General features: G+C 44.4%; 1 protein-coding gene across 1 annotated transcript; it reads right to left on the bottom strand.

Annotated features, from left to right (window-relative positions):
* Positions 1-397: 397 nt before the first annotated feature.
* LOC122540144 (zinc transporter ZIP9-like) lies at positions 398-25,067 on the bottom strand (the record flags this gene model as incomplete). Its single annotated transcript, XM_043675458.1, has 7 exons — positions 398-2,138; positions 2,815-2,949; positions 7,374-7,459; positions 10,330-10,398; positions 15,247-15,348; positions 23,651-23,830; positions 25,004-25,067. Coding segments are annotated over 7 exons (870 nt in total), but the record flags the coding sequence as incomplete, so codon positions are not given.

The following is a 25,067-nucleotide window of genomic DNA, read 5'->3' as shown; positions in this document are numbered from 1 at the left end:
GAAAGAGTTCAGAAAAGATTTACAAGGATGTTGCTGGGGTTGGAGGATCTGAGATATAGGGAGAGGCTGAATAGACTGGGGCTGTTTTCGGAGTGTCGGAGGCTAAGGTTTATAAAATCATGAGGGGCATGGATAGAATAAATAGATAAGGTCTTTTTCCCAGGGTATGGGAATCCAAAACCTAGAGGGCATAAGTTTAAGGTGAGAGGGGAAAGATTTAAAAGGGATCTAAGGAGAAACTTTTTCACACACAGGGCGGTACGTGTATGGAATGAGCTGCCAGAGGAAGTGATGGAGGCTGGTACAATTACAACATTTAAAAAGCATCTGGGTGGGTAAATGAATCGGAAAGATTTAAAGGGATATGGCCAAATGCTGGAAAATGGGACTAGATTAACTTAGGATATCTGGTTGGCATGGACAAGTTGGACTGAAGGGTTTGTTTCCGTGCTGTACATCTCTATGACTCTAACGTGTTGTAGACAACAAGGCACATGGACAAAGAGCTTGAAAATGGCATTAAGCGAGTTAGCCCATTCTTGCCTGTTACTGGCAAGATGGGCAGAATGGCCATCTCCTATATCCTCACTTTCAAAAATTCTATAATTATTGAGCAAGTTCAGGGGAAATCCTTACATCTGTTTTTACAGTAGTCGAGTGGATACAGCCATGAGGGAACTCTCACAGTAAGAAGCCTTTCTACAAGTATTTGAATGCTTTTCATTAATAATTCAGTCCTTGGACATTTTACACCAGTAATTCAGTCCTATACAATTATTAACACTCACAATTCATTCCCTTTCCATAGTTTATATGAGTAAATCCCTTAGTTTGCATCGCATTTGTAATTTAAACCCTAAGCAAGTTTTAAACCAGTAATTCACCCAATTAGTCTACTTCACAATAATAAAAGTAGTCTGTGTTCACTCTGGCTTTCTGTACATTTCTCATCCATGTTTCAGCATCTACTTACTTCAGCTGATTTCTCATCTTTGTCAGTGAAGTCACCAGTATTTCACTCAGACGTTCCTGACTCTTGGAATTAATCTCTTCCTGGACAGTGGTGATTGGAGCTGTGAATCTACTCAGGAGAACTTCTGGTGTTGTGAGGGGGGTGTATGGGGGTTAATACTGGGTTCATGTCCAATGGACATTAGCTAGCCTCCCTCCACTTACGATAGACCCAATTGGTAATTTCCTCTTCCTCTTCAGCCCAGAGTAAGTATTTTAATTTTTCAGAGAGAATAGAAAGATAAAATGACAAAGATTGAGTATATGAAATAGGAACACAGAAAATTCCAGACATTCACAGCAGGGCATTCAATACCTTAATAGAGAGAGTGAAACACATTATCAAAGCTGGGACAAAAGATTTTGCCTGAAACATTAATTTGTGTTCTTCCCTTTCACAATTCTTTACACATTCAGGATGCATTAAATGGCCCAGTGACATCAAACTAAACACCAAATAAAGGAGCTGCCCTTTTTATATCTGGGCAGAACTAGTAAGCATGTAACTAATGTAAGTAAAAGGAAACTTTAAAAACTAAATATTATCTAACAATATATACAGTAGGCCTCATTTAAAGTGTGTGTCTGCCTGTGATAGTGATAGTAATACTAATGGATTAAATATAATCAAAGGACATTGACTGTTTGACTTGTCCTAATGATGCCCCCGATCCTCCCCAACCCTTCTGTCATTCCAGTTCATACATCACCTCACTATAAATGCTCCTTGGCCTCAGTAATTTTTCTAGGTATGAATTAGACATTGTGCCCACCCTTATGTGATGTTCACATGTATCACTGTCACAACGGAATGAGTGCCCCTCCTACTCGAGGTACACATCCTGCAGCCAGAATACAGGGCTGGCAATGGAGACCTAGTTTCCAATTCCCAGTTAGGCATCATGGAGTCCCAGTGACAGGAGAACAGGAATAGTGCAGCCTACAATCAGCGTCAGGCTCTCCAGAATGCCCAGGCCTTTCCTGCCACCGTTGCTGGCAACTCTGTGCTGAGTTTGACTGCTGACTTCAGGCAATACGTGTACAGACGCCACATACAGGAAGGTCCCAGCAGAGAACAGCAGCCCGATGCCAGTGGCCTTGGTTTGGTGCAGTGAGCCCACGCTGCTCTGTGGAGGAGGTGGGTGAAAAAGAATAGTCAGACTCAAAGAACAGGCAAAAATCATTCAACATTACTGGCTGGTCAACTGCACAGTGCATTATACATCAATAAACCAACCCAGCTCCTGCATTTGCTCTGGAATCCAACTGGCTAATAGATTGCATGACAGCACGGATTTAAAACAAAGGAAAGCAAGAAGGGAAAGAGGGAGCAACATAGTGAAGAAGAACAGAAGGGAAAGAGGGAGCAACATACTGAAGAAGAACAGAAGGGAAAGAGGGAGCAACATACTGAAGAAGAACAGAAGGGAAAGAGGGCAGAGAGGAAGACAAGAGATAAGTGAAAAGGACCAAGAAGAGAGGGATCGAGAAGCACAGGAAGAAAGGCAAAGAGGAAGAGAGGAGGTGAAAGACCAGGAAGAAGGAAAAAAGAAAGGAGAAATGGAAGAAGAAGAGGAAAATAAAAATACAAGAAAAGAAACTGATCTCAGTCCAGATGATGACATCACCATTGTGAACATGAATTCCACTGAAAGATTGAGAGACAGAGCGGAGGAGGAGGATGGGGACTAGAGGAGGCAGAGGGTTAGAGGAAGCGGATGAGGATTTGAGGAGGCTGAGGATATAGAAGGAGGTAGTGGTGGGAGTAGAGGTACAGACTGGAGGAGGGTCTGCAGGCCTTACCTTGCTGACTATAAAGTAGGTAGTGATGGCGAGGAGTGGTGCTGCTAGGGAGAAGATGAAGAGGTGTTTCTGGATCTGCTTCTTCTCTAAACCAGCATACATCAGATACGAGACCAAACCAAATGATGCAGGAGCCTGAAAATATCCGGCAATCAGTACAGAGTGAAGGAAAAACCTGGCAACCAATCTCTTTGTTGTTCAATAAGAGCTTTCATTCAAACATTCTGCACACCCTCCTCCAATATTTAACACAATAACCTAGATGAACTTTGGGATTGGAGTTTAAAAGTAGGGAAATCTTTTTACAACTGTGAGGGTGGTGGTGATGCCACATCTGTCATTTTATTCCCCACATTTAAGAAAGGTTGCCCTGGCATTAGAACATAGAACATTACAGTGCAGTACAGGCCCTGTGGCCCTCGATGTTGTGCTGACCTCTGAAATCAATCTGAAGCCCATCTAACCTACACTATTCCATTTTCATTTATATGCCTATCCAATGACCATTTAAATGCTCTTAAAGTTGGCGAGTCTACTACTGTTGCAGGCAGTGTGTTCCACACCCTTACTACTCTCTGAGTAAAGAAACTACCTCTGACATCTGTCCTATATCTATCACCCCTCAATTTAAAGCTATGACCACTCATGCGAGCCATCACCATCTGAGGAAAAAGCTCTCCCTGTCCACCCTATCTAACTCTCTGATTATCTTATATTTCTCAATTAAGTCACCTCTCAACCTTCTTCTCTCTAACGAAAACAGCCTCAAGTCCCTCAGCCTTTCCTTGTAAGATCTTCCTAGGCAACATGCTAGTAAATCTCTGAACTCTTTCCAAAGCTTCCAAATCCTTCCTATAATGTGGTGACCAGAACTGTACATAATACTCCAAATGCGGCCGCACCAGAGTTTTGTACAGCTGCAGCATGATCTCATGGTTCCGGAACTCAATTCTCTATCAATAAAAGCTAACACACCGTATGCCTTCTTAACAACCCTATCAACCTGGGTGGCAACTTTCAGGGATCTTTGTACATGGACACCAAGATCTCTCTGCTCATCTACACTACCAAGAATCTTACCATTAACCCAGTACTCTGTATTCCTGTAACCCCTTCCAAAATGAATCACGTCACACTTTTCTGCATAAAACTCCATTGCCACCTCTCAGCCCAGCTCTGCAGCTTATCTATGTCCCTCTGTAACTTGCAATATCTTTCAGCACTATCCACAACTCGACCAACCTTAGTGTCATCCACAAATTTACTAATCCATCCTTCTATGCCCTCATCCAGGTCATTTATAAAAATGACAAACAGCAGTTGCCCCCAAATAGATCCTTGTGGTACACCACCAGAACTGAACTCCAGGATGAACATTTCCCATCAACCACCACCCTATGTCTTCTTTCAGTTAGCTAATTTCTTATCCAAACCATTAATTCACCCTCAATCCCATGCCTCTGTATATTGTAAAATAGCCTACTGTGGGGAACCTTATTAAACACTTTACTGAAATCCATATACACCACATCAACAACTTTATCCTCATCCACCTGTCTGGTCACCTTCTCAAAAGAATTCAATAAGGTTTGAGAGGCACGACCTACCCTTCACAAAACCGTGCTGACTATCCCTAATCAAATTATTCTTTTCTAGATGATTATAAATCCTATCTCTTATAACCTTTTCCAACACTTCACCCATAACAGAAGTAAGGCTCACTGGTCTATAATTACCAGGGTTATCTCTACTCCCCTTCTTGAACAAGGGGACAACATTTGCTATCCTCCATCTTCTGGCACTATTCCTGTAGACAATGATGACATAAGATCAAAGCCGGAGGCTCTGCAAACTCTTCCCTGGCTTCCTAGAGAATCCTAGGATAAATCTCATTTGGCCAAGAGGACTTGTCTATTTTCACACTTTCCAGAATTGCTAACACCTCCTCCTTATGAACATTAATCCTGTCTAGTGTAGTAGCCTGTATCTCAGTATTCTCCTTGACAACATTGTATTTTTCCAGTGTGAATACTGACAAAAAATATTTGTTTAGTACTTCCCCTGTCTCCTCGGACTCCACACTCAACTTCCCACTACTATCCTTGATTGGCCCTAATCTTACTCTAGTCATTCTTTCATTTCTGATATACCCATAGAAAACCTGCCAACGACTTCTCATGTCCCCTCCTGGCTCTTCTTAGCTCTCTCTTTGGGTCTGTCCTGGCTAACTTATAACTCTCAAGTGCCCTGACTGAGCCTTCACGTCTCACCCTAACATAAGCCGTCTTCTTCCTCTCGACAACAGCTTCAACTTCTTTAGTAAACCATGGTTCCCTTGCTTGACCTCTTACTCCCTGCCTGACAGGTATATACATATCAAATACACGCAGTAGCTGTTCCTTGAATAATCTCCACATTTCAATTGTGTCCATTCCCTGCAGTTTCCTTCCCCATTCCATGCATCCTAAATCTTACCTAATTACATGATAATTGCCTTTCCCCCAGCTATAACTCTTGCCCTGCGGTATACATCTGAACCCTTTCCATTGCTAAAGTAAACATAAACGAATTGTGGTCACTATCACCAAAGTGCCCACCTACCTCCAAATCTAACACCTGGCCGGGTTCATTAGCCAGTACCAAATCCAATGTGGCCTCACCCCTTGTTGGCCTGTCTACATACTGTGTCAGGAAACCCTCCTGCACACACTGGACAAAAACTGACCCATCTAAAGTACTTGAACAATATTAGAGGCAGTTCAAAAGAGATTCCCTCGGCTCAGTCCTGCGATGAAGGGGATTACTTGTCACAAACATCTAAAAAGATGAGGCCTTTATTTGTTCGAGTTTATAAAAATGAGGGATGATCTTATTGAAACATACAAGTTTCTGAGGGAGCTTGATAGAGTAGATATTGAGACGATGTTTCCACTAGTGGGTGAATCTCAAACTCTGGGATATAGTTACAGAATAAGGGGACATTCACTTAAAACTAATATGTGAAGAAATGTCATCTCTCTGGGTTTAATGAATATCTATAATTCTATATCCCAGAGAGTTGTGGAAGCTCAATAAATGTCTTCAAAGAGGAGGTGGACAGATTTTTGAGATACCAGGGGGACTATGAGGGACTGGCACCAAAGAAGAGTTGAGGCCTATGGCAAGCCAGCTATGAGCTTATAGAGTAGTGGGCTGGTTCGAGGGGCTGAATGGCCCACTCCTGCTCCTATCTCTTATAGTCTTATGAAGTCCCAGAAAACTGGGGTGGCCCCTTTAAGCAATCCATCTCGATCCTTTATTCCTGATGAAGGGCTTTTGCCCGAAATGTCGATTTTACTGCTCCTCAGATGCTGCCTGAACTGCTGTGCTCTTCCAGCACCACTCTAATCCAGAATCTGGTTTCCAGCATCTGCAGTCATTGTTTTTACCATCTCGATACACAGCAGCCCCAAAGCCATCTCTGATCTTCGCCTGGCGGTGGTGGGTCTAACTCCAACATGTCCTCACTATGCCCTGCCTCCCCCACAAACCCCCAAACAAAAATCCCAATATTCGAGGCACCTTTTCTCAAAGTGGATGTGCTGAGCTGAAAGATTGCCTGACATTGCCCTGGGATTGATGAGTGACAGTGTTTCCCACTGACTGTAGGGATTAACTCTGTGGTCTTAACCGATCATCACAGATTCCACCACAGCTAGTACAAAGCCACGCGTTTGTTCCCAGACCAGTTTATTTATCTTCTTTCAATTTCTAATTGCTAGGTTCCCATTATCTAATCCTCACCATAAATAATTGAGCCTGTTTTCATGATGTACTCCTTATATTTTGAAAAGCACTTTCCCCATCATTCTCTTTGTATCCTTGAATTCCCTGTAGTTATTCCTGAACCCCAAGGGGCGCAGCAGATGATGAAAGTCACTCATCAACAACACCTCCTCATGGGCTTTTAGGGATGCTTCATAATTGAAACCAACAACCCCACACCCCATAAATGAATATTTTTAAAAGATTAAAAAACCCAAGGTGCTTTAATTCCTAATGGTTGCATCCAATGGAGGGCAGTTTACAACTGGAGCTGAAAATGCAAGGGGAGGTTTACTTGGCTGAACTGAGCTAGCCCCATTAACATTGGGTGGTTTCCAGAAGAATAGATAGCTCACCTCCTGAGACATCCCATCTATCAGGCATTCCCAACAACACCCAAAAGACTCAGCATCTTTGACCCTGTCCCTGCTACTGAGCATAGTCTCTGCCGCTGCACCATACCATTCTTGGAGCGAGAAATAACTTGTAGCATCTGCAACAATCTCAAGATATCACAACATGACCATCATCGGAACATTTCCCAAAGTGTTTCACTACATTGGCTACAGCAAGCTGCTAAAGACAGCAGTGAGAAATGACAAGGTCCTCTGATTTTTGTCATGCTGGCTGTGTGATAAATCAGGACTGGAGTCATTCATGGGGAGAGTCTCAGGGCCAGGATGGACAGGTGATCTAAGCTGGCACTGTCTGAGCTGCAGCAACACCAGATGTCAAAGTTAATTTGGTCTGCTCACCTTATGAAGGATGACAGCAAAGAACACAATGACTTGGAGAGAGATCTGCGATGATCCTGCTGCAGTCCCAAGTGCCACACCATCAGCTATGAGAGGGAAAATCACCAGTTAGTCAAGAGGCATTTAGCTACAAGGAGAGTGACGTTCCTAATGTGGAGGTTATTGTGCAATTGTGTGGAGGTCTGCCTAGACTGTCATCTGTAACATCACATTCAGCCTGAGCAGTGTTACTCAGGAAGGATAGATTGGTTTTGGGAGGAGCTGGAGGGCAGGTTCACCAGAATGTTACTGGAGACTGAGGGAAGATTCTGAGGGCAATCTGGACAAAATTAGCTTCTGTTTCCTTTGGTGTAGGAAGTTGAAGTGTTTAAGGTGAGGAGAGGATCTCACAAGATGAAACAATTTCCCGAGTTAGGAGAGTGCAGATCTAGGCACAAACCTTAATGCGAGAGCTGCACCTGACAGGGTGAGGTCAGGAGATGCTATCTCACACAGAGTTGTGGGAATCTGGAACACTTCCACAAAAATATAGAAACATAAGAACAGCAGCACGCCATTCAGCCCCTCACACCTGCTCTGCCACAGGATAGGATCAAAACATTCAGAACACTGTTGAGAGGCATGCTGCGTGGGGTTGGTAGTGACTGTAACAAGATTCTGGATTAGTGGTGCTGGATTCCAGCATCTGCAGTCATTGTTTTTACCTAGTGACTGTAACAAGGTCAGCCCAGGGAACCTCACAGAATTGGCGCTTCCCTGAGTGGGGCTGTTAACCCGGGTCCAATCAGGGAGCCCTGGCTGACAGGTATAAACAGGAGTTTCAGAGGTTCTGTTCACTCTGAGAGCGGGTTGTGAGGGAGCTGGATCAGTGTCAGGGACTGTCCAGGTGCAAATAAAGGATGGGATATCAGTGTCTGTGGAGTTTTTTTCAGGATGAAAACTGGTTGGAATCTAGAAATACAAGATAAACATGGTTTCCAGACAGCAGACAGACAGACAGACTCACTGGGAAATGATGCTTCCTCCATTTGTGTGGATTTGCTTCGAGAACTGGATTGTACACACGACCTTAGATTAGATTACATTACATTACAGTGTGGAAACAGGCCCTTCGGCCCAACAAGTCCACACTGACCCGCCGAAGCGCAACCCACCCATACCCCTCCATTTACCCCTTACCGAACACTAGGGGCACTACGACCTTACTTCTTCATGTAATACTCTGTTAGAGTATCGAAGGCTCTACCTTCTGTCCGAGAGAGGGGACAGTGCAAAAGGAGAGCTAGTGAGAGTGGGAAAGAGGGGAGAGAGAGAGAGAGAAAGGGCAGAGATCAAGCAGGAAATTGTGAATGTGAGAGTGGGCAAAGGGGAGAGAGCGTGGGAAATAAATGGGCATAAATGCTGGCCAGTCAGTGACGCCCATATCCCAAAAATGAATAAAAATAACAAAAACCAGTAGCAGAACAAAAGACACAGAGTAGGAAAGGGGAGAGAGTGACAGACAGGTGGGAATTTTCGGAATGAATTTGTAGGTTGAGGTTTATTTTCTGACAGTGTGGTTTTCAATTTCTGAGGGATTGAACAGGGAGGGCTGATGAGGGTAATGCTGTCAATGTGGTTTATGTGGACTTGCAAAAGGCACTTGAAGTATTGTGAGACAAGACTTGTGAGCAAAGCTTAGGGAGTTAATAAGGGCTACATGGATTTGGAATTGGACAAGAGACAGGAAACAGAGAGGAGTACCGTCAGCAGACCTTAATTTATCTACTTTCCAGTTTGACAGGTTTGAATTTGGAACAAATGTTGTGAATAACAACATCTTTGTTAGTGACAGCAGACAGAGGGAGGCTCACTGAGGCAAACTGACCACAGCCATTACATTAAAACAGCAGGTGAGCTGAATGTTTCAGTCTCCTTTTAAAAAAAACGAGATTAAGCTGCCTTTCTTTTGGTGTGACCTTGTCTGATTTTCTCCATGGAAACACCCAGTAGTTTAAACACAGCATCTGAACTCCACCAGGAACCAACAGCTTGTAGTGTGGGGGTATTAAAACCATAAAACATAGCAGCAGTATTAGGCCATTTGGCCCATCAATTCTGTTTCACCATTTGATCATGGCTGATAGGTGTCTCGACCCCATCTTCCTTCCCTCTCCCCATAACCCTTGGTCCCCTTACTAATCCAGAACCTCCTTATCTATGTCTTAAATACGCTCAGTGACCTGGCTTCCACATCCTTGTGCGGCAATGAGTTCCCCAGATTCACCACCCTCTGGCTGAAGAAATTCCTCCTCATTGCCGTGCTAAAGGATCATCAGTAGGCAGTGAAGAAGGCCTTCATAGTGAAAGGACTCAAGTACAGGAGCAGGGATGTGTTTTTGTAATGATGCAGGGCCTTGGTGAGACCACACCTGGAGTATTATGTGCAGTTTGTCTCCTTATCTGAGGAAAGATATTCTGGAGATGGAGGGAGACCAGTGAAGGTTTACCAGACTGATTCCTGCAATGGCAAGGCAGATGGACAGGCAGAAACTGGATTGGTCAGGACTATATTCACTGGAGTTTAGAAGAATGAGGAAACCTGTAAAATTCTAACAGGACTAGAGAGGGCAAATATAGGAAGGATGTTTCTGACGACTGGGGAGTCCAGAACCACGGATCACAGTCTAAGGGTATGGGGCAAGTCATTTAGGACTGAGGTGAGGAGACATATCTTCACCCAGAGAGTGGTGAGCCTGTGGAATTCTCTGCCACAGAAAGCAATTGAGGCCAAGATGTTGAATGTTTTTAAGATGGAGTTAGATACAGGATTAAAGGGATTGAAGGGTTTGGGGGTGGGGAAGCAGGTATTGAGTTGGTTGATCAGCCATGATCTTATTGAATGGTGGAGCAGGCTTGAAGGGTTGAATGGCCTACTCCAGCTCCCATGTTTCTTTGCGGAGATCGAGTTGAGTACCTGCAGCATGAATAACCAGGCCAAGTGTTGCCGTCAGGCTGGATCCTACAGCTGGGCCTGAGCTCGTTTCTGTGGTAAAAACATCAAATTCTATGTTAACGAAGCATAAGCAGAAGTCTCGCCACATAACAACCCACCATCTGAAGTACAGATAGGAATGTAATATTGAGTAAACAATCTGTGATTTTAGTAACCTGAAGGGCCTACACTTAATGAGTCTGATCTCCAACATTAATAAGCTTTCCAATTTGGCAATCTGAGATGGTTTCCAGAGAAAAGATGTTTAAATAAAAGGAGATTTAATTGAGGTTTTGTGGGGTAAGAGTGGGGAAGTGGGACTGGCTAAATTACTCTTGCAAGAACCCCTAAGGATTGGAATGCACTGTTCTATGATAGCCATTTGCATGATCAACCGTGGAAACAAAGAGCTGAAAAGTTATATGTGCCTTGATTCTATGCTGGGATAGCCATAATCATTCGCTATATTGTCACACCAGAGAGAGAGAAAGAGACAGCTCAGACATAATACCACAATAAACAGGAGCAGGAATAGGCCATTCAGTCCCTCGAGCCTGCTTCACCATTTAATACTATCATGCCTGATCTCATCTCAATCATAGCTCCACTTTCCTGCTTTCTCTCTGACCCTTCAACCCATTGAGAGGACTACGTATCAAACAAGTTAATCTGAGTGAGTTCCAACCATTTACCTCTGTGCATGTCATAATAATAATACATCAAATCAAATCAAATCAGGCCATTACTAATGAAAATTCTATGTCCTCCTGAAATCCAATGTCCCAGCATCTGCCACACTCTGAGGTAATGAATTGTACAGAATTATGATCCTTTGAGAAAAGTAATTTCTCCTTATCTTTGTTTTAAGTCTGCTACTGCTTATCCTAAAACTGGGAATCATCCTTTCTCTGTCTACTTTGTCAAACCCCTTTAGCATCTTATATCCCTCAATTACACACAGTGTTATTAATTGCTGTAGTCTTAACAAGCTGCAGATAAGAATGATCCCATGGTTGATACACAGGAAACATGGAGGAGTTTGTCTGCTGCTCCTTCATCTGCTGAATGATAGTGATGGTGTGTGGTGTGAGTCACTCAGCCCTTTATAAATGAAGGTTAATTCCACCCACTCCAATGTACAAACACAATAGTTTTGTGACAAATGCATTGTGAATAGTTCTGTGTTTGATTTTTGTGAAACTGCGATTCACTGAAGTTGATTGGTCAGGTCTGGGTGCAGACTCAGGGAAAAGGAAACTGGAGAAGTGGCTGGAAGCCTCTGTTTGAGTAAATCAAACCTGCTACAAAACCGGGATCAGTGCTATGGTGTTTGTATGGTGCTGAGGTATCAAACATACAGCATGCTACTCACTGTGGGCTGAATGGCCTGTTCCTGTGCTGTAATGTTCTATTCACTATGGGCCGAATAGCCTGTTCCTGTGCTGTAATGTTCCATTAACTGTGGCTCTTGAATCAAAACATGATTAAGAGGATGCCACAGCACACTTTGCCCTGGAAACCCAGAACTGCCAGATTTCCTCATTACAAGAATCACCAAAGTCCATGTTGTTGCTCAGAGATTCCAACTGCTCAATGCTCTGCTGTAGTTGTGTTTTAGAAACTGTCTGATCACTGCTCAGTCAGTGTGCTGCTGCATAGGATCCTTATCCACTTCTCACACACCAAACAGGTCACCTTCCTTGTGAGCTGAGTGACCTGGGCTGATCCCTTCCTCATTGGAAACACAGAGAGGCCCAGAGAGACACCAGAATGAATGATACTGTTCATATCTTGAAGCAGTATTAGTTCCATGTTCTAAAACCTTCAAATGGAAGAAGCTGAGAAGGATGGGGAGATTGATGAAGGACGTGGTGTGAACAGAGGATTTAGGCTCACGTTTCTGGGTTCTAGGGCTAAAGCAGAAACAAAGAAACGTAGAGGATAGGAGCAGGAATAGGCCAATTGACCCCTTGAGCCTGCTCCACCATTCAATAAGATCATGACTGGGTGGGTTACTCTTCGGACAGTCAGTGTGGACTTGTTGGGCCAAATGGCCTGTTTCTATAGTATAGGGATTCTATGACGATTCTATAATGTCTGAGGATTGAGCTCAATACCGTGTGATGATGCTGTCAGTTTAAAAAGGTTCTTTTGACCTTGATTTTTCTAAGAGAAGTCATGCAGGCAGAGATGCCAAAGAGTCCAGTTTAACAATGATGTGGAGGTGCCAGTGTTGGACTGAGGTTGACAAAATTGTAAATCACACCACACCAGCTTATGGTCCAACAGGTTTATTTTGAAAATACAAGCTTTCGGAGCACTGCTCCTTTGTCAGGTAGCTAGTGGAGCTTGGTGAAGGAACAGTGCTCCAAAAGCTTATATTTTTGAAATAAACCTGTTGGACTATAATCTGGTGTTGTGTGATTTTCAACTTAGTTTAACAATGTCAGAGGAGTTGCCTGTTCTCCCAGTTCAGGTTTTTTCCTGTTTGTTTTTAGCTGTAGCAGTCACAAGATGTGTGATCCCAGAGGAGTTGCAAGCTTCAGTAAGAATTCCCCTGACTTTCTTCTGAAATCTCTCTCTGGAAGTTGTTCCCTCCTACCTGTAAGAATCTGTGTTTGAATTTACCTTTATGCCAAGAGGGGGTTTGTTTATGGGATGTTACTGTGTTGGAATGGTTAATTAGTAATAGTTACTATAGCAGGTCGGTTAAGTCTTCCAATAGTTATTCTAAATTCTATTTTCTTTTCTTTGTGTTTCAACTGTGGTGTTCAAATAAATTCCAAGTGGTTTGACCAGCTGCATCACACCTGGACTACCCACTTCACACCTGCCTTTAAAATAAGAAAAAGTTAGAGTCTGGGCTACCTTCTTAAAATATTTTGAGGGAGTCAGACCTGGTCCATAATAACACTAATCCCACCCTCCCAAACCTTTTCCCTGATTTCTTTAGTCACAAGATCTATATCCACCTCCTTCTTGAAACCACAATGTTTTGGCCTGAACCACTTCCTGTGATAGTGAATTCCACAGGCTCACTATCTCTGAGTGAAGGAATGTTTCCTTAACTCAGATCTATATTGCTTTTCCCCTTATCCGTAAACTATGACCCGTGGTTCTGCACTCCCTTGTCATCGGGAACATTCTTGCTGTCTAGTCCTGTTAGAACTTTATAGGTTTCTGTCAAATTCCCCCCTTGTTCTTCCAAACTCCAGTGAATACAAGCCGAACCGACTCGATCTCTCCTCATTGCTGCCATCTCAGGAATCAATGTGGTAAACCTTTGCTGAATTCCCTCTATAGGGTGTGTCAAGGCCACTCCCTCCTACAGTTCCCAAATGCCATCAGTATCAACCCTGGCTATGTGAGTCACACTCACATCCACTTTAGATATTTGAGCCCAAACTCGCAATAAGTTAACACCCATCTGTCCTTTCAGTGTTAATGATCTCAAGGCATGAGACAAGAACAGGAGAGAGGTTGGCAGTGATTTCCCTGATGTCCAGGTCTACTTTGAGCTCAGCAGTTTCTGTACAGACGGTGAACAGTTTTATCATTAGGACATGAGAGAGATTTGGGGCGGTGATGGTGCTGTGGTATTGTCACTGAATCAGTCAACCAGAAGTCCAGGAGAACTGGGTTCAAACAGCCAGCTGATGGATTTGTTCCATTCAATTCATTAATAAATCTGTGACATTAAAAGCTAGTCTCAGTGACCACGAAACCACTGTCAATTAGTGTAAAAAAACCCCACTAGTTCACTAATGTCCTGTAGGGAAGGAAATCTGCCATCCTCACCTGGTCCGATCTACAGTGAAACCAGACCAAATCATCCAATCTGAACTGGCCTTTCAAATGGCCAAGCAAAACACTCAGTTTGTGGCCATTTAAGGATGGACAGCAGATGCTGGCCTATCTGAGGCTGCCCACATTCCATGAAATAATAAAAAAAACACAACAAATATGATAGTTTCTAATGTTATCCTGGCTGTGATAATGAAAACTGTGGTAGCACAACTATCCACTCTCCCTACTCAAACTGTTCTATACAACGGCAACACTGGCATCGATCTGAAAATTACTCGTAAAAAGAATCCAACTTGGCAAATTATCGGCCAACTAGTCTACTCTCAATCATTAGGAAAGTGATGGAAGAGGTTATTGACAGTGCCGTCAAGCTGCACCGGCTCACAGTTTGCTTTACCAGTACCACCTGGCTCTCGAACCAATTACAACAAGGATTGATAGAGAGCTGAATTCCAGAGGTGAGCTGAGAGTGACTGTCTTTGATGTCAAGGCTGCAGTCAACTGAGTTTGGAGAAGCCCCAACCAAACTGGGGTTAATGGGTGTCAGGGCAAAATGTTTGCTGGTTGGAGTTGTACCTGGCATATCTCAATTTCTGGGCATCTCCGCAGGAATTCCTCAGGGTAGTGTCCTAGACCCAACCATCTATAGCTGTTTCATCAATGACTTTCCCTGCACTATAAGGGTGGAAGTGGTGATGTATCATTGATGATTACACAATGTTCATCACCATCTGTCACTCCTTACCATCAATATTCTCCTCCTTTCTTTGACCTGTTATTACAGTCCATTTCCTCATGTTTATGAACATTTTCTACCAAATCTCCTCTCAACAGTCTCTCTCCCAAGGAGCACTACAGCAATATAAGAAAGCAGTATTGCATCATCTTTCAAGGGCACTTCAGGATAGGAATAAATGCTGACCCGTACAGACAATGCACATACTCCATTGGCAAATACAAACCAGTGGGTGTGAATGGGCTGCGATGTTTCTTACATTACAAGAATAACTCCAAACATGAGATGGTTTGGGATCTCCTGAGACCATGAAATAAAAATACTTTTTAAAAATCTAAATGCCTGGGTAGATGTACCTGTGATGGTACTTGCTATAGGTTGAGTGTTTGATGCAGGGTGCTGTGAGGGGCTGGACTGTTGACCATCTGAGACTGGTTGGCATGCATTTGGGGGCTCCCCTACAGAAACAGAAGAGGAACAAAGATTAGAATGCTCACTGCAGAATGGACTGACATACAGCACATTAATGGCCACAGCAGGTATTATACAGGTGTACCGAAGTACAGGTGAGGAAGTTACAATGTATTATTCAGGTGTACTGAAGTACAGGTGAGGATGTTACATTGTATTACTGTATATAGCTGTTCTGAGGTACAGGCAAGTAAGTTAGAATGTATTATACAGGTGTGCTGGAGTACAGGGGAGCATGTTACAATGTATTGTATAGGTATACTTAGCACAAGGAAGGAAGTTGCAATGAATTATACAGGTGTACTGGAGTACAGATGAGGATGTTACTATGTGTTATACAGGTGTACTGAAGTACAGGTGAGGATGTTACATTATTATACAGGTGTACTGGAGTACAGGTGAGGATGTTACTATGTGTTATACAGGTGTACTGGAGTACAGGTGAGTATGTTACACTGTATTATACAGGTGTACTGAAGTACAGGCGAGGATGTTACAATGTATTGTACAGGTGTATTGGAGTACAGGTGAGAATGTTACTAAGTATTACATTGGCGTGCTGAAGTACAGGCAAGGGTATGATTTAGACATGTTACTGTACCAGATGCCATGCTCTATATGCCCTGCCTCTCAGACACTCAGAAATCCCTGGTCACTTTGAACAAGCCGATCCAATCTACTCTAATCAGGCTGGGAACATGGAGGCAGTGCCACGTCTCGCAGAGTTGTCAAAGCTACAGTTTTTAGGACAAGGTCATGAACTCCTTTCAGAATGGGAAGGATTGTAACTGATGCTCACTGACAGAACAAAGGAGTTTCTGTTGACGGGCAGGAGCATGTTTGTCTCACATTTCCTGGGCCAAGCTCCAGGAAGCAGTCAAGCACAAACATTGCACTGTAAACCCAGTGTGAGCTAACTCACGATGATCTGGCTTCAATAAGCAGCTTGTTAGACAAGAAGGAGCAAGAACACAAAAGCTCAGGACTTATTGAGTGCAGGAACAAACATCATGGCAAGGCACCTGTGAGGTTTCAGTTCTTCACCCGTGGATCTGTACATTGTCAAAGCCTATGACTGACTGGCAATTACAGCATTGGAACAGGCCATTCAGTCCCACCAATTCATGCTGGTATCCAGCCTCCAATCTAATCCCGGATAGTTGCTCGGCTCGAAATTCCTAGTTACCTTTCATTTCTTCTGTGAGGTGGAGTGGGCTGCTTGGCTCCCACCTCATGTTTAAGGCTGACATTCTGCAGTCTCCAGCAGAGTATCAAACTGGTTCAAGAACTCAACATTCAAACTGTGCCAAAGATCTCTGCTCCCATACCCATTGAAAGGGAGAGGATGTTGTATCAATACAGAACTGCTCCAGTTGAACCAACTTGAATCTATCAAACAGTGTGACTTTTGCCAAAGAAAGAAACAGCGGTGACCACCACTGGTGCAGGCACAATGGGGTGAATGGCCTCCTCTGCACTAGGAACAATTTGTTTTTGTATTCAGTCATGGGATGGGGGTGTCACTGACCACACTAGCATTTACTGCCTGCCTCTAATTGTCACATTGCTTTGGGTCTGGAGGCACAGATAGGCCAAACCAATGAAATTGGTAAACATCAGATGGATTTTTTTCCTGACAATTAGTCATACGTTCATGGTCATCAGAGACTATTGATTCCAGATTCATATTGTCATCTGCCATGGTGGGATTCAAACCGGGTCCCCAGAACATTACCTGGATAATACCACTGGACCGTCACCTCTCCTGAATTCTGATGGCACAACACCTCATCTTCACCTGAGATACTGGCAGTCCTCAAGGGTCAACATTGAGGTTAACACTTTCAGAGTGTTGGGAGCTCCTCCCTTTGTGTTCGTTACCCAACCCCACATACCCAGATCCTGTTCTACATCAGCTGCACCAACACAGCCAACCCATTTTCAATTACTCAGTTTCTATTATCACCTATTCAGCATTCCCTTTTTATTTATTCACTCATGAGCTGTGGGGTGTTGCTGGCTGGGCCAGCATTTACTACCCGTTCCCATCTGCCCCTTGAGAAGGTGGGGGTGAGCTGCCTTGTCCATGTGCTGTAGATTGACCCACAATGTCACTAGGGAGGGAATTCCAGGACTTTGACCCAGCGAGAGTGAAGGAGCGACGATATATTTCTAAGTCAAGATGGTGAACAGATTGGAGGGGAACTTGCAGTGGCGTTCCCATATTTCTGCAGCCCTTGTCCTTCTAGATGGAAATAGTCGTGGATTTGGAAGGTGTTGTCTGAGGGTCTTTGGTGAGTTTCTGGAATGTATCTTGTAGATAGTACACGCTGCTGGTACTGAGTGTTGGTGGTGGAGGGAGCGGATGTTTGTGGATGTGGTGCCAATCAAGTGGGCTGCTTTGTCCCGAATGGTGTCAAGTTTCTTGAGTGTTGTTGGAGCTGCACACATCCAGGCAAGTGGGGAGCATTCCATCCTGACTTGTGCCTTGTAGGTTGTGGACAGACTTTGGGAGAGACAGGAAGTGAGTTACTCGCCGTAGCATTCCTAGCCTCTGACCCACTCTTGTAACCACTGTGTGTATGTGTTGAAAGTTAGGACTGCAGATGCTGGAGACTACAGTCAATAGTGTGGAACAGAAAAAACATAGCAGATCAGGCAGCATCTGAGGAACAGGAGAACCGACGTTTCAGGCAAAAGCCCTTCATCAGGAATCTGTGTTTATGTGATGAGTCCAGTCAATTTCTGGTCAATGCTAACCCCCAGGTTGTTGATAGTGAGGGATTCAGTGGTGGTGACATAACTGAATGTCAAGGGGCGATAGTTATAATTTCTTTTATTGGAAATGGTCATAGTCTGGCATTTGTGTAGTGTGAATGTAACTTGCCGCTTGTCCAGATCTTGTTGCATTTGAGCATGGACTGCTTCAGTATCTGAGGAGTCATGAATGGTGCTGAACATTGTGTAATCATCAGCGAACATTTCCACTTCTGACCTTATGATGGAGGGAAGGTCATTGATGAAGCAGCTGAAGATGGTTGGTCCTAGGACACTACCCTGAGGAACTCCACCAGAGATATCCTGGAGCTGAGATGACTGACCTCCAGCATCCACAACCATCTTCCTTTGTGCCAGGTATGACTCCAACCAGTTGACAGTTTGCCCCATGATGCCCACTGATTCTATTTTTGCCAGGGCTCCTTGCTGGCACACTCAGTCAAATGCAGCCTTGATACCAAGGCCTGTCTCTCTCATCTCGCCTCTGGAATTCAGCTCTTTTGTCCATGTCTGAACCAAGGCTGTAATGAGGTCAGGAGCTGAGTGGTCCTGGCAGAATCCCAAACTGGGCGTCACTGAGCAGGTTATTGCTGAGCTGAACACTGTCAATGACACCTTCCATCGTTTTACTGATGATTGAGAGTAAATGGGGCAAGAATTGGCTGAGGTGGATTTGTCCTGCTTTTTGTGTACAGGCTATATCTGGGCAATATTCCACATTGTTGGGTAGATACCAGTGTTGTAATTGTGTTGGAACAGCCTGGCTAGGGGAACAGCAAGTTCTGGAGCACACGTCTTCAGTACTATTACAGGAATATTGTCAGGGCCCATTGCCTTTTCAGTATCCAGTGCCTCCAGCCGTTTCTTGATATCACGTGGAGTGAATCAAATTGGCTGGAGACTGGTATCTGTGATGCTGGGGACCACTGGAGGAACCCAAAATGGATGATCCACTCGGCACTTCTGGCTGAAGATTACTGCGAAAGCTTCAGCCTTACATCTCACACCAATGTGCAGGACTCTTCCATCATTGAGGATGGGGTTATTTGTTGGGCCTCCTCCTGCAGTGAGTCCACCACCTTCATGACTGGATGTGGCAGGATTGCAGAGCTTCGATCTGATCCATTTGTTGTGGGATCACTTAGCTCTGTCTATCACTTGCTGCATATGCTGTTCAAGAAATCCTGTTCACACCTCATCTTCAGGTATATCTGGAGCTGTTTCTGGTGTGCCCTCCTGCACTCTCCATTGAACCAAGGTTGATTCCCTGGCTGATGGTCATGGTTGAGTGGGGGTATGGCAGGCCATGACGGTGCAGGTTGTGCTGGAGTACAGTTCTGTTGCTGTTGATGGCCCATAGCGCCTCATGGATGGCCAGTCTTGGTTAGCTAGATCTGTTCGAAGTCTGTCCCATTTAGCACGGTGTAAAGCCACACAACACGGTGGAGGGTACTCTCAATGTGGAGGAGGGATTTCATTTCAACAAGGATTGTGCGGTGGGTCACTCTTACTAAGATTGTCATGGACTGAAGAATCTGTACTGGCAGATTGGTAAGGAAGAGATCAAGTATATTTGTCAACATACCCCCTTGTTCCCTGGCTAACATCTCTGTCTCAGGCTTGCTGCAGGGCTCCAGCGAAGCTCAACACAAGCTGGAAGAGCAGCACCTCATTTTCCACTTGGGGACCCTGCAGCCTCTGGACTTAATATTGAGTTCAATAATTATAGGGTTTGAGTTCTCCCATGTCCTTCGCCCAACCTTCACATATGAGACCTTATTATCACATGGTCTGCTATTACACATTGTTAGTCATTATTAACAGCTATTCACCCTCCTACCCTGATCATTATCCACTCCTTTCTCTGTCCAACTGTTTACACTTCTCCACCTCCTAATGCTGCCTGACTTGCTGTGTTCTTCTAGCCTCCTGCTTATCTACTTTCTCTCTCTTTGGTCTCTATCCTCACCTATCATTTATTCCTTACCCCCTCCTCCATCCTATCTTCTGCAAGTAAACTCATATTTTCCCAGCTGCCACCAGTTCTGAGGAAGGGTCACGCAACCCGAAACACTAACTCTGATTCCTCTCCACAGAAGCTGCCAGACCTGCTGAAGTTTTCAGGCAATTTATGCTTTTGTTTCCAATTTACAGCATCTTTCAGTTTTGTGGCTCAGTAGTTAGCACTGCTGCCTCACAGCACCAGGGTACCAGGTTCGATTCCAGCCTTGGGCGACTGTCTGTGTGAGTTTGCACATTCTCCCAGTGTCTGTGTGGGTTTCCTCCGAGTGCTCTGGTTTCCTCCCACAGTCCAAAAGATGTGCAGGTCAGGTGAATTGGCCGTGCTAAATTGCCCGCAGTGCTAGGTATATTGGTCAGAGGGAGGTGGGTCTGGGCGGGTTACTCTTCGGGGGGTCGGTGTGGACTGGTTGGGCCAAAGGGCCTGTTGCTGCACTGTAGGGAATCTAATCTAATCTAAATAGTTACTTATGTTTTTCTATCTTGTTGGTTCCCTCATTACCTGCCGCAGACCCAGTCTAGCAGTTATGTCCTTTAAAACTTGACCAGCTAAATCAGTAATGATGCTGTCGAGCCACTCTTGGTGGTGGACGTTGAAAACCCCCATCCAGAGTATATTTTATGCCCTTGTCATCGTCCATGCTTCCTTCAAGTGTTGTTCAACATGGAGGAGTGCCGATTCATCAGCCGAGGGAGGACGGTACCTGGTAATCAGGAGGTTTCATTGCTCATGTTTAACCTGAAGCCATGAGATTTCATGGGGTCCGGACTCAATGTTGGGGACTCCCAGAACAACTCCTTCCCAACTGTATAACACTGTGCCATCACCTCTGCTGGGTCTGTCCTGCTGGTGGGTCACGACATATTCAGGAATGGTGATGGTGGTGTCTGGGACATTGCTGGTAAGGAAAAGTACCGTGAGTACAACTATGTCAGGCTGTTACTAGACTACAGAGGAACCTTGGTTATCCGAAGGACACGGGTGGGGAATGTTTCGCTCGGTTAATCAAATGCCGAATAACACAGTTTAGCCGAGCATCAGGACCTTGTGATCTAGTTTGTATAATCCAAAATTTGGTGAATTGAATGCCGGATAATCGAGGTTCCTCTGTAGTCTGTCAGACAGCTCGCCCAACTTTGGCACCAGCCCCCAGATGTTAGTGAGGAGTACTTTGCAGGGTTAACAGAGATTTCCTGCTGTTGTCTTTCCTGATGCCAACGTCGATGCCAAGTGATCCTCTAGTTTCTTTTCTTTGTGGGATCCTTCATAGTGATCGATCCAATTGAGTGGCTTCCTTGGTGATTTCAGAGGGCAGTTGAGAGTCAACCACATTGCTTTAGGTCTGGAGTCACATATAGGCCAGACCCAGTGAGGATAAGACCATAAAACAGAGGAGCAAAAATTAGGCCATTCAGCCCGTTGAGTCTGCCCCACCATTCAATAATGGCTGATAAGTTTCTCAACCACCATTCTCCTGCTATCTCCCTGTAATCCTTGGTCCCCTTGATACTCAAGAACCTATCTATCTCAGCCTTAAATATACTCAATGACCTGACCTCCACAGCCTTCTGTGGCAGTGAATTCCACAGATTCCCCACTCTCTGGCTGAAGAAGTCTCTCCTTATCTCCATTCTAAAAGGTCTTCCCTTTACTCTAAGGCTGTGGCCTTGGGTCCTACTTTCTCCTACCAATGGAAACATCTTCCCAACACCCACGCTATCCAGTCCATTCAGAATTCTGTATGTTTCAATTAGATCCCCCCTCATCCTTCTAAACTCCATCGAGTATAAACCCAGAGTCCTCAAGCTTTTCATTCCTGGGACCATTCTCATGAACCTCCACTGATCACAGTCCAAGGCCAGTAAATCCTCCCTGAGATTTGGGGCCCAAAACTGTGAACAATATTCCAAATGTGGTCTGACCAGAGCCTTATAGAAGTCTCAGAAGTACATCCCTGCTTTTATATTTGTGGAAGATTCCCTTCCCTGAAGGATATCCCTGAATCAGATGGGTTTTCTTGACAATTGACAATTAATATTTCATGGTTATCAGTAGAAGCTTGACATAGTGATCTCCCCAGTGTGGCATGGTGCCCCCCTGGTTTGACATAGTGACCTCCCAGTGTGGCGTGGTGTCCTCCCAGCCGGGCGTTCTTTCAGCCTGGCATGGTCTCAGCATGTTCTCCTGGTTTTGAGGTGATTCCAGTGCCTGCTGCGCTTTTCCAGCAACACATTTCCATCTCTGATCTCCAGCATCTGCAGACCTCACTTTCTCCTCAATTAATATTTCATGGTTATCAGTAGAAGCTTGACATAGTGATCTCCCCAGTGTGGCGTGGTGCCCCCTGGTTTGACATAACGATCTCCCAGTGTGGCATGGTGCCCCCCTGGTTTGACATAGTGACCTCCCAGTGTGGTGTGGTGTCCTCCCAGCCGGGCGTTCTTTCAGTCTGGCATGGTCTCAGCATGTTCTCCTGGTTTTGAGGTGATTCCAGTGCGATCTCCCAGCCTCATGATCCTCCCGGTGAAGCTCAGAGTGGTCTGGAGCCTGGGCCCAGTGTGGACTGGAGGCTTGGTGCTAGTGTGGTATGAGTTGGAAGAACTGTGGATATGAACCTTTATTTCTGCAATGCTGGACATTTTATTTCTCGATCTTCTAGATTCTTGTATCTGAAGAAGCTGTACCGAGGTATGGATACTGTAAATGGTGACCTATAAATTTTTCACTGTACTCATTTGAGTACATGTGACAATAAAGCTCATTCAATTCGACTTGGAATTCCAGATTTTTACCAAATTCAAGTTTTAATTATCTGTCACCATGGGATTCAAACCCATGTACCCAGAATATTGGGCTGTATCTCTGGAGTATTAGTCTAGTGACAGTACCCTACACTATTGATAGGATGCCCAAATCCCTCTGGTCCATAGCTTTCTTCTTATCTTTAAATAATGTTCAACATGAAAGCAGAAATTGCTGGAGAACTGCAGCATCTGAACAAAACTGAAGAAGGGTCACTGGACTTGAAATGTTAGCCCTGTTCTTCACTCCATAAATACGTTTCTCCAGCAATTTCTGTTTTTGTTTCATATTCCACACTCACAGTTCTTTGTTTTATTTTGTGAAATAATATTCAGCTCCACTACTTTTCCTGCCCATAACTTCCCATTTCCCCACATTATATTCCATCTGCAAAGTTTCTGCCCGCTCACCTAACCTGTCCATATCCCTCTGCAAACTCTGTGAGGGACCCTCACCTCTTGCCTTCCCAAAGGTTTTTGTGTTAACTACAAACTTGGTGATAGTACATACCTGACAATGTTGTAAATAATTGTGGTCCCAACACTGATCCCCATGGCACCCCAAGGTATTATATAAATACAAATCTTTATTTCTTCTCTCTCTCTCTCTCTCTCACTAGGCCAACTGGGAGAGAAAGGAGTTTGGTTTTAATATTATCCAAGTTTCTGTTGTAAGAGAGATCAACATACCTCCTTGCCATGCAATGCAGTTGCCAATCTGATCAATGATGAACATAAGGAGGAAGCCCATGACGAGGGAAATGCCAATCACAAAATGGGGGGGTGCAAATTCTTTTGTGCCTGCCTGCTTTCCATCAGACACCTCATATTCCGTGATAACTTGCTTCTGTGATATATTCCTCTGCTGATCTGTAATTTCAGACGACAGAATTTATCAAAATGCATACTTTCAAAGTGCTGACTTATTTCCTCTTTGTGTTGTTTTTATCTCCTCACAGAAGATATTCACTGCTCCCTTCTCGGTGCATCAGGCATGAAACCTTTCCCCCAGGCCTCAGTTTGAAAAGGAACATTCAGAGGAATGAATAATTAAGCGGTCACTTTGGAAGCCAATTGGGGATGGTGAGGTTTTCCCACCGGAATCAGCAGCATTAAGGTATCTCACCGGCGAAGACAATATCACAGCAGCTTCACCGAGGGAGTCAGATCTTCAGGCTCTGGGTTCAGGTACTCACTGATGTGATGGAATCAGTGCATGGGACTCTGCTATTTCTCACAATGAGAGGGCTGTGTGTAACACGTCTGTTTGCAGATGATAGAAATTTGGTGGGAAAGTTAGCAGAGGAATAAGGGGCAAGTTGGACAAATAGGAAAGAATATCACATAAGGAATGTAATGTGGGCCAAGTGTGGAGATATCCTCTTTTACTATAAGAACAAGAAAGCAGAATGTGTTTTGAATTGTGACAGACTGGGAAGTCCTTGGACATCACCATACAAAGTTAACATGAAGGTACAGCACATAATGAAGATCCCACATGGTACACAAGGAAGGATGTACCTGCCCAACAGGGATTGTAATGGAGGGTCACTCAACTCATTCCTGGGATGAGGGATTGTTGTATGAAGGAAGTCAAGGTTAACCACATCTATATGAGCTGGAGTTTGGAGAGCATGGGCAAGGCGATGGTGGAGATGGGGCATAGATGGGAGGGAGGTAAGTGGGGGGGAGAGGATAGGGAAAGGGAAAGGGGCAAGACAGGGGGCAGGGAGGGCAGAGGAAGAGAACAGAGAGCTCATTGAGGACCATCTGCCCACGGCCTGGTAGATTTTCTGATTGTGTCAGTTTATTGACCAACTTGTATCGATCAATCTCTTTGCACCCCTTCGAGTCTTGCTGCTCCTTCTATAGTTACCCTTGTCATGTATATGCCCACTTTCCATCATTCACCTCGGCACGTATATGATATGGAGTGGTGCATCGCAATCTATATAACTCAACTCTCTCTAACACAAAGATATCTATGGCCCTACACAGGTTATGTCTTTACAGGGATAATAGTGAGTGTAAGTGGGTACTGACCTGTTGTGAAATCTCCCAGCAGCAGCTCGATTCCTTCAGGGATAATGATGGCCAGAGCTGTCCC

This window comes from Chiloscyllium plagiosum, chromosome 3, assembly GCF_004010195.1.
Source record: "Chiloscyllium plagiosum isolate BGI_BamShark_2017 chromosome 3, ASM401019v2, whole genome shotgun sequence".
NCBI classification, from domain to species: Eukaryota; Metazoa; Chordata; class Chondrichthyes; order Orectolobiformes; family Hemiscylliidae; genus Chiloscyllium; species Chiloscyllium plagiosum.
This window is presented reverse-complemented; position numbering and strand designations above follow the sequence as displayed.